This window comes from Acanthisitta chloris, unplaced genomic scaffold (genome assembly GCF_000695815.1).
Source record: "Acanthisitta chloris isolate BGI_N310 unplaced genomic scaffold, ASM69581v1 scaffold2903, whole genome shotgun sequence".
NCBI classification, from domain to species: domain Eukaryota; kingdom Metazoa; phylum Chordata; class Aves; order Passeriformes; family Acanthisittidae; genus Acanthisitta; species Acanthisitta chloris.
This window is the reverse complement of record NW_008666362.1, coordinates 6727-19037: the sequence shown is the minus strand read 5'-3', so window position 1 is coordinate 19037 and position 12311 is coordinate 6727. Positions and strand designations below refer to the sequence as shown.

General features: G+C 48.6%; 1 protein-coding gene across 1 annotated transcript; it reads right to left on the bottom strand.

Moving 5' to 3' along the window:
• Positions 1-962: 962 nt before the first annotated feature.
• Positions 963-11725, bottom strand: ACRBP (acrosin binding protein). The gene is made up of 9 exons (XM_009072073.1): positions 11530-11725; positions 8050-8144; positions 7838-7934; positions 7335-7701; positions 2459-2591; positions 2075-2254; positions 1802-1969; positions 1640-1726; positions 963-1091 (listed from the first exon to the last, which is right to left on the bottom strand). Exons 1-9 carry the CDS (start codon positions 11723-11725, stop codon positions 963-965), a joined length of 1452 nt encoding a protein of 483 aa, XP_009070321.1.
• Between the last annotated feature and the right edge of the window lie 586 nt (positions 11726-12311).

The following is a 12311-nucleotide window of genomic DNA, read 5'->3' as shown; positions in this document are numbered from 1 at the left end:
GACTGGTTACTAGTGAGGTTCCCCAGGGCTCAGTATTGGGCCCAGGTCTGTCTAATATCTTTATCAATCAATAAACAATCTGGACAAGGGGATTGAGGGCACCCTCAGTCAGTTTGCAGCTGACACGAAGCTGGGTAGGTGTGTTGATCTGCTGGAGGGCAGGAAGTGTCTGCACAGGGATCTGGACAGGCTGGATCGATGGACCAAGGTTGACTGCATGAGATTCAACAAGGTGAAATGCCAGGTCTGCATTTGGGTCATGACAATACCATGCAGTGCTACAGCTGAGGGAAGAGCATCTGGAAAACTGCCCAGAGGAAAAGGACCTGGAGGTGCTAGTCAACATCTGGCTGAACATGAGCCAACAGTGTGCCCAGGTGTCCAAGAGGGTCAATGGCATCCTGAGCTGTATCAGCAATAGTGTGACCAGCAGAACAGGGCAGTGATTGTCCTCCCATGCTCAGTACTGGTGAGGCCACACCTTGAATCCTGTGTTCAATTTGGGCCCTCACTACAAGAAAGACATTGAGGTGATGGAGCATGTCCAGAGAAGGGCAACAAAACCTGTGAAGTGTGTGGAGTGGTTGAGGGCACTAAGGTTGTTTAGCTTGGAGAAAAGGGGACTCTCTCTCTCTCTCTCCAACTACCTGTAAGAGATTGTAGCGAGGTGGGGGTTGGTTGTTCCTGCCAGGCAACAAGTGCTAGGACAAGAAGAAATGACCTCAAGTTGCACCAGGGGAGGTTCAGGCTGGCTATTAGGAAAAATGTCTTCACTGAAGGGGTGGTCAGGCATTGGACCAGGCTAACCAGGGAAGTGCTGGAATCACCATCCTTGGAAGTGTTCAAAAAACAAGTAGACATGGCACTTCATGATGTGGTTTAGTGAGTATGGTGGTGTTTGGTCAAAGGTTGAACATGATTGTCTTTAATACAATCAAGTATTAATACAAACTTTACAAACTTTAATAATTTTCTGATTGCTGCTTGGAGAGGTTGAGGAACTTGTCATGCCACAGCTGCACCTCGTTGTCTCCTTCCTTCACACTCAGCACCCGGTAGGTCTCATTTCTCTTGCATGCACGACGAGTCACCTGCAAGGAGAACCTAGGTTCATAGGAAAGATACCATTGCCCATCCTTCCCCCAGAGAAAGAGAACCTCCATGGTGAATGGCATTTGGAATCTGGGATGATGGGGCACTAGAAGGAAGAGGGTAGAACCAGCTGGGAAGCAGAAGGAATAGTATGATAGCTGAAATGTGTGTTTTCCAAGATACAGACTAGTCCTCTGTCCTGCTCTGTTGTTACCACCTAGGAAGCACCCAGCAGATGGGGGAGATCCTCCACTGCAGGGATATACAGGGATACCCTGACAGGTGGGAGGCTTCCCACAGCTCCTCTTTCTCCCCATTAGCGTCTGTCTCCACTGTCATCCCTTACAGCCTCTGTGCAAATCCCACCCACCAATGACACTCCAGTTGCTTGGGCAACTTATTTGTCAACCCCAGAAGCACACTCAATTCTGTCCTCCTGGAAGGAAAAGCAGTGGGTCAGTGAGTCCTGCAGGGACTTGGGGCTGGCTGTGGAGGGAACAGCCATGGAGGAGCAGGCTGTGAAAAAGGCAGTGTAGCTGCTTCTCACCCTCTGGTTGTAGATGCTCATCTGGAGGCACTGGTGGCTCTTGAACATGCAGTAGTTGGGGTGCTGTACTCCACTTGAGTCACATATCTGGGGAGATGGGAATAAAGGTCAGAGAAAGAAGAGGACAAGGAGGGATGGGAACATCCCCTGGTGGTCACCCACCTTGCCTGAGGCATCTCCATCTTGGAAGGCAGCGTACTCTGCCTTCAGCCAGAGGGTCACATTAGAGTCCTCACAGCCATGGATGGCCATCTGGCTGCACCAGTACTCCGACCTCAGCCCTTTGAAAAGATCCATGCCATAGTACTCCAGGGGCTCTGGGGAACTGGTCTGCAAAGGGGTGAGATAAAGTGAGACATGCTTCTTCCTCCCCTTCCCCACCTCCCACTCCAGGCTTCTCAGCAGAGACAAGCAAGACACAAAGCTCACTCGTACCATATTTTGTGCATCCCGGTGCTGGGCTGAGATCTGAGAGTTGATATAGCTGGAGAAGCCACTTGTATTGCAGCGAACACGGTTCAGGGTTTTGATGTTCTGACACTGCTCCCTCTTCAGTGAGCAGAAAGCACAGCTGGGGCACAGGTCTGTGTGACGCCGCCCAAGGTTGTCACACACCTAGGGTGGATGTAACAGCAAGGTTACAGGGGAAAAAGAAGACTGAGAAGCCTCCTAGAACAGAAGACTGAGGAGCTCCCATAGCCCAGGCTTGGAGCTTGCCTCCCTGGTCACCCAGGTCAGCTTCTCCCAGGAGGTGGCACCTGAAAAGACAGGGAGCCCTGCACACAGTAGGAGGTCAAAGGTGGACATCAGTGCATTTACCGAGTCTCCGAACCCAAAGACTCTTTTTTCCATCTCCTTCCAGGCCTGGGTGAGCATTGATGAGAGACAGTTTCCCTCCAGCACTGCATAACACAGGACCAGCACTGCCTCACGATTCTTCAGGGCTAAAAGGCTGACAGACAAAGGGAAGGACAGCGTCAATTCATTCCTTGTCACAAGCTGAAGAGATGCACCTTTAGTTAGAAACTGAAAGGGAGGGAAAACAACCCCAAAACATAGCAAAAAATTCCTTCCCAAAGAAACCTTGGACTCTTGGCCAAACTGCATGGAGGACCAGGGGCATCTGCAGAGTCTGTACATGCCAGTGTAATAGAGAGGCTATGGTGGGGGGTGTGAATTTAAGAGCACATGAGAGGGACTGGACAAGGAGCACAGATTCAAGAAGTTTCCCAGCTGCTGCCCAGTTTTGTCCATCTGAGTGCACAATGAGGAGATGTTTGTTGGAGGTCTGCTGAGAACTGACCAAGGTGCAGCACCATTTGGATCTGGAGTAAGTCACTTACTAAGCCTCCCTTCTGCTTGAGCCAATGTATTTATTTGACTGAAAGGGGAAACATTTAACAATGTAGTAACTGTTCGTCCAAATTGACATGGAAATCTAAAAGTAGAAAATTTAAAGACAATGGGCTAGTAATGGTAAGAATATTTGGCAACTCTTAGGAACAGTGGAATTTGTAGACCTGGTACAGAACAGTTACTAGACAGGGGTGGTTAGTTTCAAACATTGTCAATGATGCAGAAGACGTAAAAATCCTCAATGGATATTTGCCCCTTGTTTCATAAACAAAACCAGTGATAAATAATTACATTTTGATCTGGCAGAAAGTAAGAAGAGCATCAACTGCTTATATTAAAATGTTCTTAAAATCTGTGCATAGGCTAACCTGTATGGGCAAGTTTTCCTGAGAGTATCTGAAACTTATCTGAGACCTTCAGATCAGCATTCAAAAAATAAAAAATATAAAAAAGGTGGAGAATCTGAAGGAAGGTCACAAAAATGAGACTTCCTAATGCCTGGAAAACTTTCACCTAGAGCTAGAAACTCTTCACTTAGCTGAACAAAAAGCTTCACTTAGCTGAGCAAAGACACTAGTGGGTGACCACTCAGTCAGTCAACAATTTTATCAAGGAGGGCTTCAGCTGGAAAGCTGTCCTTGTCAGCAGATGGAAGAGTAATTACTTTTGAGGACTGGAATTTGGGGTGAGATGCATTCAAACCAGAAATTAGCTGCACATTCCTGACACGAGGGAGCAGCTAATGGGGTGAGTTTTCCACCGTTTGGAGACTTCAGAAAGATATCCCAAACTTCTAGGAGAAGGGTCTGTAGCTCAATCACACAATGCTCTTTTTTAGTTCAGGGCTCAGCAGACATGGCTTCATGTCTGATGCTGAGCAGGAAGGCCAGCGTGCTTGGCCCAAAGGTTAAAAGACACCAGCCTCCCAGAAAACTGGGTCGTGACATCAGCCTGAGGTTACCGAGAAATTCTGTGTCACATCCTTTTCCTCCCCACTCTCGGCTGGGAGATTTTCTGCTCACAGTTGCAAATTTATGAGCTGATTTGCCACCTCTGGATGAGTACAACAGCACTACTGCTGGTCCCCTACACTTGTTGACATGCTACTGAGCTGTTTGTGGATGCAGAGAAGTTTCGCCATGATTCAGGGACAGGTATAGGCCTATCTAAAATGGTTTTTCCTAGTGCAAATCCATCCACAGCTTAGTACCTCTGCATGTTATTGTCCTAACCACCGCCCTGGAAAAAAGCTTTACAGGTACCGTGAGGGAACAGTTCAAAGGGAATGTGAAAAACAACAGAATTAAGAAGAATATGTGGGCCTAGATCAGTAATTGCTCCAAGGCAAAAAGAGAAAACTTCAGATAAAAGCTAATAATACTTTAGCGTCTCAAGATGTGGAATGACACAGACAGAGCCTGTTTCAGCAGTATCTCTGCAGAGAGCTGGTGAGCAGCATCCGCCTCTCCCTCAATGGAACGACAAGGATTTAGGCCGTTAACTTTCAGCTACTGAACCTCCCCAATACTGGCTGACTGTGTAAGGTGGAGTGAGCACCTGAGGCGAGCAGAAAAGAAGATAAGGTGCAAACAGCAGCTTTCCAGCACTTGCTAACTTCTGTTTTAGGGAGGTTGCTGTAGGAAACCAAAACCATTAAGGAAAAAGCCATTCTTAACAGCTTCAGAAACAAAAAAAAGGAGATCTTGACCTGCATACCAAGGCTGGATATGGGTGATGATAATTCAAAAAGAGTTTTTGCTGGGAATGGTATATTTAACAATGAGTCTGGCCTTAAAATTAGAGCTGCTGGGCTTGAAGTACATAAAGCACCACAAGGACTGTTTGGAGGAGTAAAGCAGGAGGAGGCGAGCAGGAGGAGGCGAGGAGGAGAGCAAACCAGCAGAAGGGTTCAACTCAAGCTTGCTGGGGAAGCTGGGCTCGTGTGAACCATGAGTGAGCATCCGTGTGTGAATACCAACACGATAAAGTCTGTATCCAGGGCAGCTGTGATGCTTAAAGGAGTGTAGGAGTTGTAGCTGACAAAAACGCAACAGTGGGAAGCACTGGATAAAAAGGCAAACACAATCCTTGTGTGCAAACAGAAAAGCAGGGAAGGGAGAGTGATGTCCTTCTATGTATCCAGTGGCTGAAATGCATTGCTGGATGGTGCATATAGAGCAGGAACGTCCGTATGTTTTAAAGAGACACTGAAAATTGCCACAGAAAATTAGAGTTGCACAGGCTTTATAATGTAAGAGTTACAGGGCTCTTTTCAGCTTATTGCAAGACTGAATCATGATAACTCTGAGGAGAGGAAATACTGGGAAATAACGCAGGAAGCATAATAAGGAATAAAAATTGAAATTAAGTGCAAAAATGGACATTTTTCCCTCCCCATAATGACTCACCACTAGAGCAAAGGCCACAAAAACATGCTGCAGATCTTGTTATATTACTGCTCTTGTCCTCTCTCTAAAAGTCACAGTTAACTTCACTGAGTACTATGAAAGCTGGTAGAGCTACCAAAGCAGCTGCTGCAAGCAGGGATGAACAAGAAGAAGGGATGGATGTCCTACTGAACATAAGACCCTAGGGAAGACACGCAGCCCTGGGTTCTGCCTGTGCCCATCACAACCCTGCAAACTTTGTGTTAACATGAATGGCACCTGTGCACACCGACCAGTCCCACCAAGCATTGCTCATCTTGCTGGAATGGAAATGCCTCAAAGCATTTTTGCCCCTTTTTTAGGTCATGCTTTGAAGTCCCTTTGAGAGGAGGCAGAACGTGGTGAGCAGCAAAGCCGACAGGCGCAGTCTATCTCGCCTTTTTATCCTTGCTTGAGTTTAAGCTTTGCTTAGCATGATTGATGAGGCTCCGCTGCCAGGTTACAGACACACAGTCAGCTTTAGTGTCTTTGAGAAACTCTGCGGCAGAATAGCAAGTGTCATCTGCAATCACAGCACTCTCTCAATAATCCCAATTGAACTAAGTCAGAGCAAGGCTTGATTTCAGGGGCAGGGAAAATGAACACATCCTCAATGAAACACAATTTTGCCTTAGAGTACATACACCAGGAAAAATTTTGTCGGGCAGTAAAAGCTTCCTACAATATTAGGAAGGAGTATGACATAAGTTACACCCTTGCAAGAGAACAGTTATGGTTTTAGCAACACAGTGCAATTCATTTTTACATGCAGAAGTAAAATCTCTGGCTCAACTCTAGTAGTAGTAGGCAGTGTGTTTAAGAGAAACCATGTAGGTCCAGTCATGCACAAAATTTGTGCACTTACAGGAACATCACTAGCCAACACAAAATGGCTTCTCCATGAAAACCACATCTAGACAGCATTATTTTTAATCTTGGTAAGCAAAATAATCTTCGTATCTCAGTCAAAGCAAGGGGTCCTCAGCCACAAAGTACTAAAGGATCAGAGAGTAACTTTGAGTGAAAACCTGTGATCCTCTTGTGTGTGCTCATCAGATACCTGAGGACAGAGGCAAATGGATCCTCAGCAGAGAAGCTGAGACGGGCTCAAGATGCTTCACAAGCTCCTAAAGCAAACATAGGCCAGAGGAACTAAGAAGGATGCGTAAAAGGATTGCAGCAAGCTGGGCTGTCACAGGGCCCTGCGCTGAACTGCCATGTAGCTGCTTCCAAACTAGAGTGAGGAACCAGAAAGCCCCTATGAAGAGCTATGCACAGGTCCAGAGTGCAGAAAGGTGCATGTCCTTGAGGAGAAGTAGTGGTCCTGCATAGCCAAGAGCAAGGCTTCGTGCTCCTGGCTCCGTTTCTGGGACTGCTTTTGCTCTGCCTGGGTGAAGACAAAGCACTCCTCAGAGTATTCCTCAGACAATACTATTTTAAAAAACATCTGCTTCATGTTGCACACAGAGAGGCATAGAGCACAGTGAGACATCCCGAGGACCTATGCATGTCATCTGGATGCCTAGGGGACATGCTGGGAGAGGGGTGAGGTGATCACATACTGAGTATGGCCACAGTGTGGGAAACATGGGCACATCTCTGCCTGCAGATGAGGCCCAGTCTCAACTCACTTTGCTCAGGACACGATGGCAGTGACATACAGGCATGACAGGCACTATAGCAGTGCTGGATCACTTTCTCCCTGCTTACCCTGTGCTGACGACAAGGGGGTCTGAGGGGGTCCCCAGGTACATTCCTTCTCTGGGTGGGACAGTTTGCTCCAGAAAGCCTGCCCATGCTTCCCACCTGCCCTGAGCAGGGACACGGATGCCGTGGAGCTGCCAGACAGAGTGCATGAGGACAGCCCTGCATGGGCGGTGTGTGGTAACCAGAAAGACCAGTCTTCCCCTCACCTGCCACGGGGGATTTTTTCCTGCACTGAGAAGTTTTGTGCCTTTGACTTGACATCCCAAGAAGAGTCCTTGATGGCCTGGGATGCATCCAAGGAGAGGGCTGAATTGATCAGCCGCTGGATGGTGTCCTTCAGGCTTTGGTCTTCAGGGGATTCCACCCTGGGAGGCAAGGTGGTAGTGGCAACCGGGACCAGCACGGTTGATGGGAGCACAGTCTTCTGTGAGGGCCTTGTCACCTCTGGTGTGCTTGGGAGGGACTTTGCTGACAGTGATTTCTGATCCAACAGCGTGTAAGCGTATTTCAGGAGTGTTTCCATGCTGTCACGCAGCAGGGCATTATCAGGTGACAGAGAAGCCTGCTCCAAAGCTAGGGAGAGAGAGGGATGGAGCAGCTGAAGGCGTCTTTTTCAGGCCAGCCAGGAAGCTGCTGGGGGTGGAAAAGCACCTACAGGAAATCAGTGCATGTGAGCAGAGGTGCCCAGAGCAGCTTGGTGCAGACATACCTGCTTTGTCAGGGGTGATTTTGCCCACTGCCAAGGAGTTCACTGTGTGAAATTGCTTCATTTGGAATGGCTTCCTTAGAGGCAAACATGGGACTCGCTGAGTGGAGGAGAGAGGAAGAAACATGAGTCTTACTATGTTATCTTCCCTTCCTCCTCACTCCTTCCATCTCTCAAGGCATACACCCCCACCCCATCCGAATCCCACTCCCCACCTTGGTGTAGAACTTCTTTCTGAGGCAGCGGTAGTGGGCAAACTGGCAGAAGGTCTGAAATTGCAGGACCTCTGGAAATTCAGTGCAGATTGGCCCTGGAGAGGAGAGAGAGAGAGAAATGTGGGATGGAGGCAGGCCACAGGTTTCGGCATCTGTCCCCTTGGCCTGGGTGCACCAAGAGATGGGAACGTCTCACATGGTGGTTTGTGGATACAGGAAAGTCAAAGCTGTCCACCCCAAGGTGGAGATCACAGCCTTGGCCTGTTATAGCTCCTGATCCCTGGTGCCACATGCCTTTTCCCTCCGCCTCCCCCAAGGTTTTACTTCATCCTTCTGCTCTTTTTGACAGTTATCTTCCCTATGACAGAGACCCAAACTTTCTGTTTCCAGGATCTGATGATTCTGTTATTAGTTCTTGCAGGGTTAAAAAAAAGGAAAAAGGCAAATACTGCTGCAATAAGTTCAAAAGATGACCAGATTAGACCTGGGAGCACCAGAGAATCATAGAATCATAGACTGGTTTGGGTTGGAAGGAACCTTTATGATCATCTAGTTCCAAGTCCCACTCCATGGACAGGGACACCTTCCACTAGACCTTCAAAGCCCCATCCAACACTTCCAGGGCCTGAACACTTCCAGGGATGAGGCAGCCACAGCTTCTCTTGGCAACTTGCTCCAGAGAAGAAAATATCTTTTGGCAAAATAGTGTGACATCAATTACAGCTGTGCAGGGGATTGAGATAAGTCCATAGGGCCGGATGCTGCTGGCAAAATGTGTGCCTGTACACACATACACTGTAGTCTTGACCAGCACTGCCAACATAATGACTCCATAGCTGCAGCTGTTCCTGCTGTAACCACAGGAAAGCCAAGGGCATGCAGGAGAGCACAAAACCCTGGGAGAGTTGGGAAGGGAGAGTGATCTTGTACTCCTTCTGCTCTAGGAGTGCACAGCTGGGTTAGCATAGCCAGACGTGTGCACACACAGAACAGGTCAAGCACTGCTGGAGAGGGAGCAGGTTAGCGGTGAAATTGCACTGCGGTCCTGTTAGTTGCTTGTCCACCATCTTTTACCCTGTATGAACTTCTTGTGCTGATCATACAGTGCCACCATCAAAAGTAGAATTTCAAGTATCCGCCAGAAAATGTCCAACTTGTAGGGAATGCTCTAGATCCCCACCCTGTCCTTTATTTAAAGCACAGGGTAACTGCCTTCCTAAGCATCTCACCTACAGAGGCACAATTAATGCTCATGTATATCTGGATGTAGAGAGCTCTGTCACAGCTCTGTGAGGATCTCAGTGGCACATGCTCTGCCAAAATAGCCCCAAAACTGGAGAAAAGGGAACATGAAGAGGAATAGTCTGCTTGGATGAGTCTGTGAGGCTGAGGGGTTGAGGAAAAGAAGGTAAAAGGGGGCACCCTGCAAAATTGTCCCATCTCCTGACATTTCCAGATGACTCTGCTCTTGTAAGCTGAGTCTCCAAAGACAGCAGCAATGGGAGTGTGGCTGGATACAACAAAGAGCAGTGCCAGGGAATTGGGCATCACCAGAAAGGGAGCCAGGGACAGACCCTGGGTGCACCTAGCACCATGGCATGGTGGATTGCAGGTATCCAGAAGTGAGTGAGGACCCCAGGACCCAGCCCTAGGTCTGGTGATGTGGAGTGGGACCTGTTCCTCTGATACAGCTGCAGAAACCAGCAAGAAATAGTTGTCCTCAAGCTGCAGTCCAAATAAGCACAGTTGGCTGATCATTCAGCTCATTGACGTTCATAGCTAAATATAAAGACATATTTTTTATGAGAAAATTGTTCCTATTTTTTTTTCCTCTGAAGAAAAATACAACAGAAGTAGTCCCAAGCTTTTCAGCTGCACAGATATAATTATGCCACTTAAATTCTCTGATGCAGGGGTGCAGGGAAAGTATGACTGCAGAGATTTGAAGGGTGCTGTTGCTATGGTGCTTTCTGAACTGGGATGTTTCTTGGCTCCTGAGATGTTAAACACTTTAAAAGACAGCTAATCATCTCAAGTTTTCTTAAATACCTATGAGAGCCCATGAGCCAAGCTTCCACATTAAACCCCAGATCAAGCTGGAAGGAGCTGGTAAGAGATGAGGAGCTTCAGTGAGCTTCAGAAAACTCTGGTCACTTATTTCCCCTCTCACCCCACCAACCGAGATGTGGTGAAATGAAGGGTCACTGAAGTGGCCATGGCTTTCAGCCCATGACGTGTGCAGAGGCTGGGGCAGCTGTGCTTGTTCAGCTGGGTGAAGAGGAGATGAGAAATTACAGCAGCCCACAAAGACCCAAAGGAAAGCTACAAGAGGACAAACTTTTGGTCGTACCAGACAACACAAGGAGGAAAAAACATGCAAATTTCTGCTTAGGAGGTTAGGACAGGTCATTGGGAAAAGCTTTTATTCTACAGAAAAGTGGTGCAGCACTGGAAGGGATGCCCAGAGAGGCCACAAAACCAAACTCTCTTGCCCAAAGACTCCTCAAATTAAGGCCCATCCTAGGCCAAAAGATGGCCCCTCCAAGTCAAAAGAAGTCCCATCCAAGCCCAAAAGAACACCCATCCAAAACTAAAAGAAGGCCCATCTAAGGCCAAAAGAAGGCCCATCCAAGGCCCATCCATGTCCAAATGAAGGCCCATCCTTGGCCAAAACAAGGCCCATCCATGGCCAAAAGAAGGCCCATCCATGTTCAAATGAAGGCCCATCCATGGCCAAATGAAAGCCCATCCATGGCTGAAGGAAGGCCAATCCAAGGCCAAAACAAGGTCCACCCAAGGCCAAACTAAGGCTCAATCAAGGCCAAAAGAAGGCGCATCCAAGGCCAAAAAGAAGGCCATCCAACTCCCATCCATGTTCAAATGAAGGCCCATCCAAGGCCAAAAGAAGGTCCATCCAAGGCCAAAAGAAGGCCATCCAACTCTCATCCATGTTCAAATGAAGGCCCATTCATATCCAAATGAAGCCCCATCGTGGGCCAAAAGAAGGCCCATCGTGAGCCAAAAGAAGGCCCATCCAAGGCCAAGAGGAGGCTCATCCAAGGCCAAATAAGGCTCATCCATGGCCAAAAGAATGCACATCCAAGGCCAAAAGAAGGCCCATCCAAGTCCCATCTATGTCCAAATGAAGGCCCCTCCAAGGCCGAAAGAAGGCCCATTCATGTCCAAAAGAAGGCCCAACCATGTCAAAAAGGCCCATCCAAATCCAAAAGCATGCTCTTTCAAGGCTAAAAGAAGATCCCTCCATGTCCATATGAAGGCCCATCCAAGGCCAAAAGAAGGCCCTTCCAAGGGCCTGGAAGTGTCCTGTTCCAAGCTGGATTTTGGGCTAGAGACCCCAAAATAACCCATCCCACCACCATTCCAGCAACCCTGTGGCGTTTTGGGGCAGAGAAATAGCTGGCAGTGGTCCAGCCAGGGCCATGCCCTCCTTTGCCCCTGGAGGTGTGGTGATGCCCTTACCTTTGGGGATTTGTCCGTGGTTCTCATCCTGGTCCAGCTGCAGGATGATGGGGCTGAGGCAGCCCTGAGCCTGGCGCAGCAGGCAGAACTTGTTTGCTTTCCGAGGGGGATATAGCCTTGCAAAGAACTGCTCGTACTCCCAGTCTGACAGTGGACTGCCCGGAGCAGGGGGCACTGGTGGAGCAACAGCAGCCATCGGCAAAGTCAGCAGACCTATGGGAGAGAGACCTGGGATAGTCTGTGCTTCACGGTCCTTAATGGGGGGCAACCAGTGTGTGGAAATGAAATAGCAGCTCAGGCTGGCCTGCTTCTCTCTGCTGGTGCAGAGCAGGGCACAGGGATGAGGCCCTCAGGTGCTGGCTTGAGGTCTCCCTCCATCACCCCTGCTTGCAGGGAAGAAAGGGGAAAGAAAATAAAGAAGGGAAAAGGGGAAAAAAAGAGGGGAAAAAATATAAAAGTTTGAAAGTTGGGTTTTGTTGTGAGATTGGTTTGGTTTGGAGGGAAGTGTTTTGATTTTTTTTGTTTGTTTTGGGATGGGGTTTTTTGCTGGTTTTGGTTGGTTGGTTTGTATGAGTGTGTTCCCCCGCCTCCAGAGGCACCCGCATTGGCACTAGCTCCTCTGTGTGCCCCTGTGAGCTGTGCCCTGCACCATGCTATGGGTCTGTGCTCCTCCATGGAGACACCCCTCCATCCCCTCCCTCCCTCCCTTTGCCTCCCCTCCTGCCTCCACACCCTCCTCCATCTCCCACCCTGCAATGCCTCCAAGAGCCTTCAGACACCCC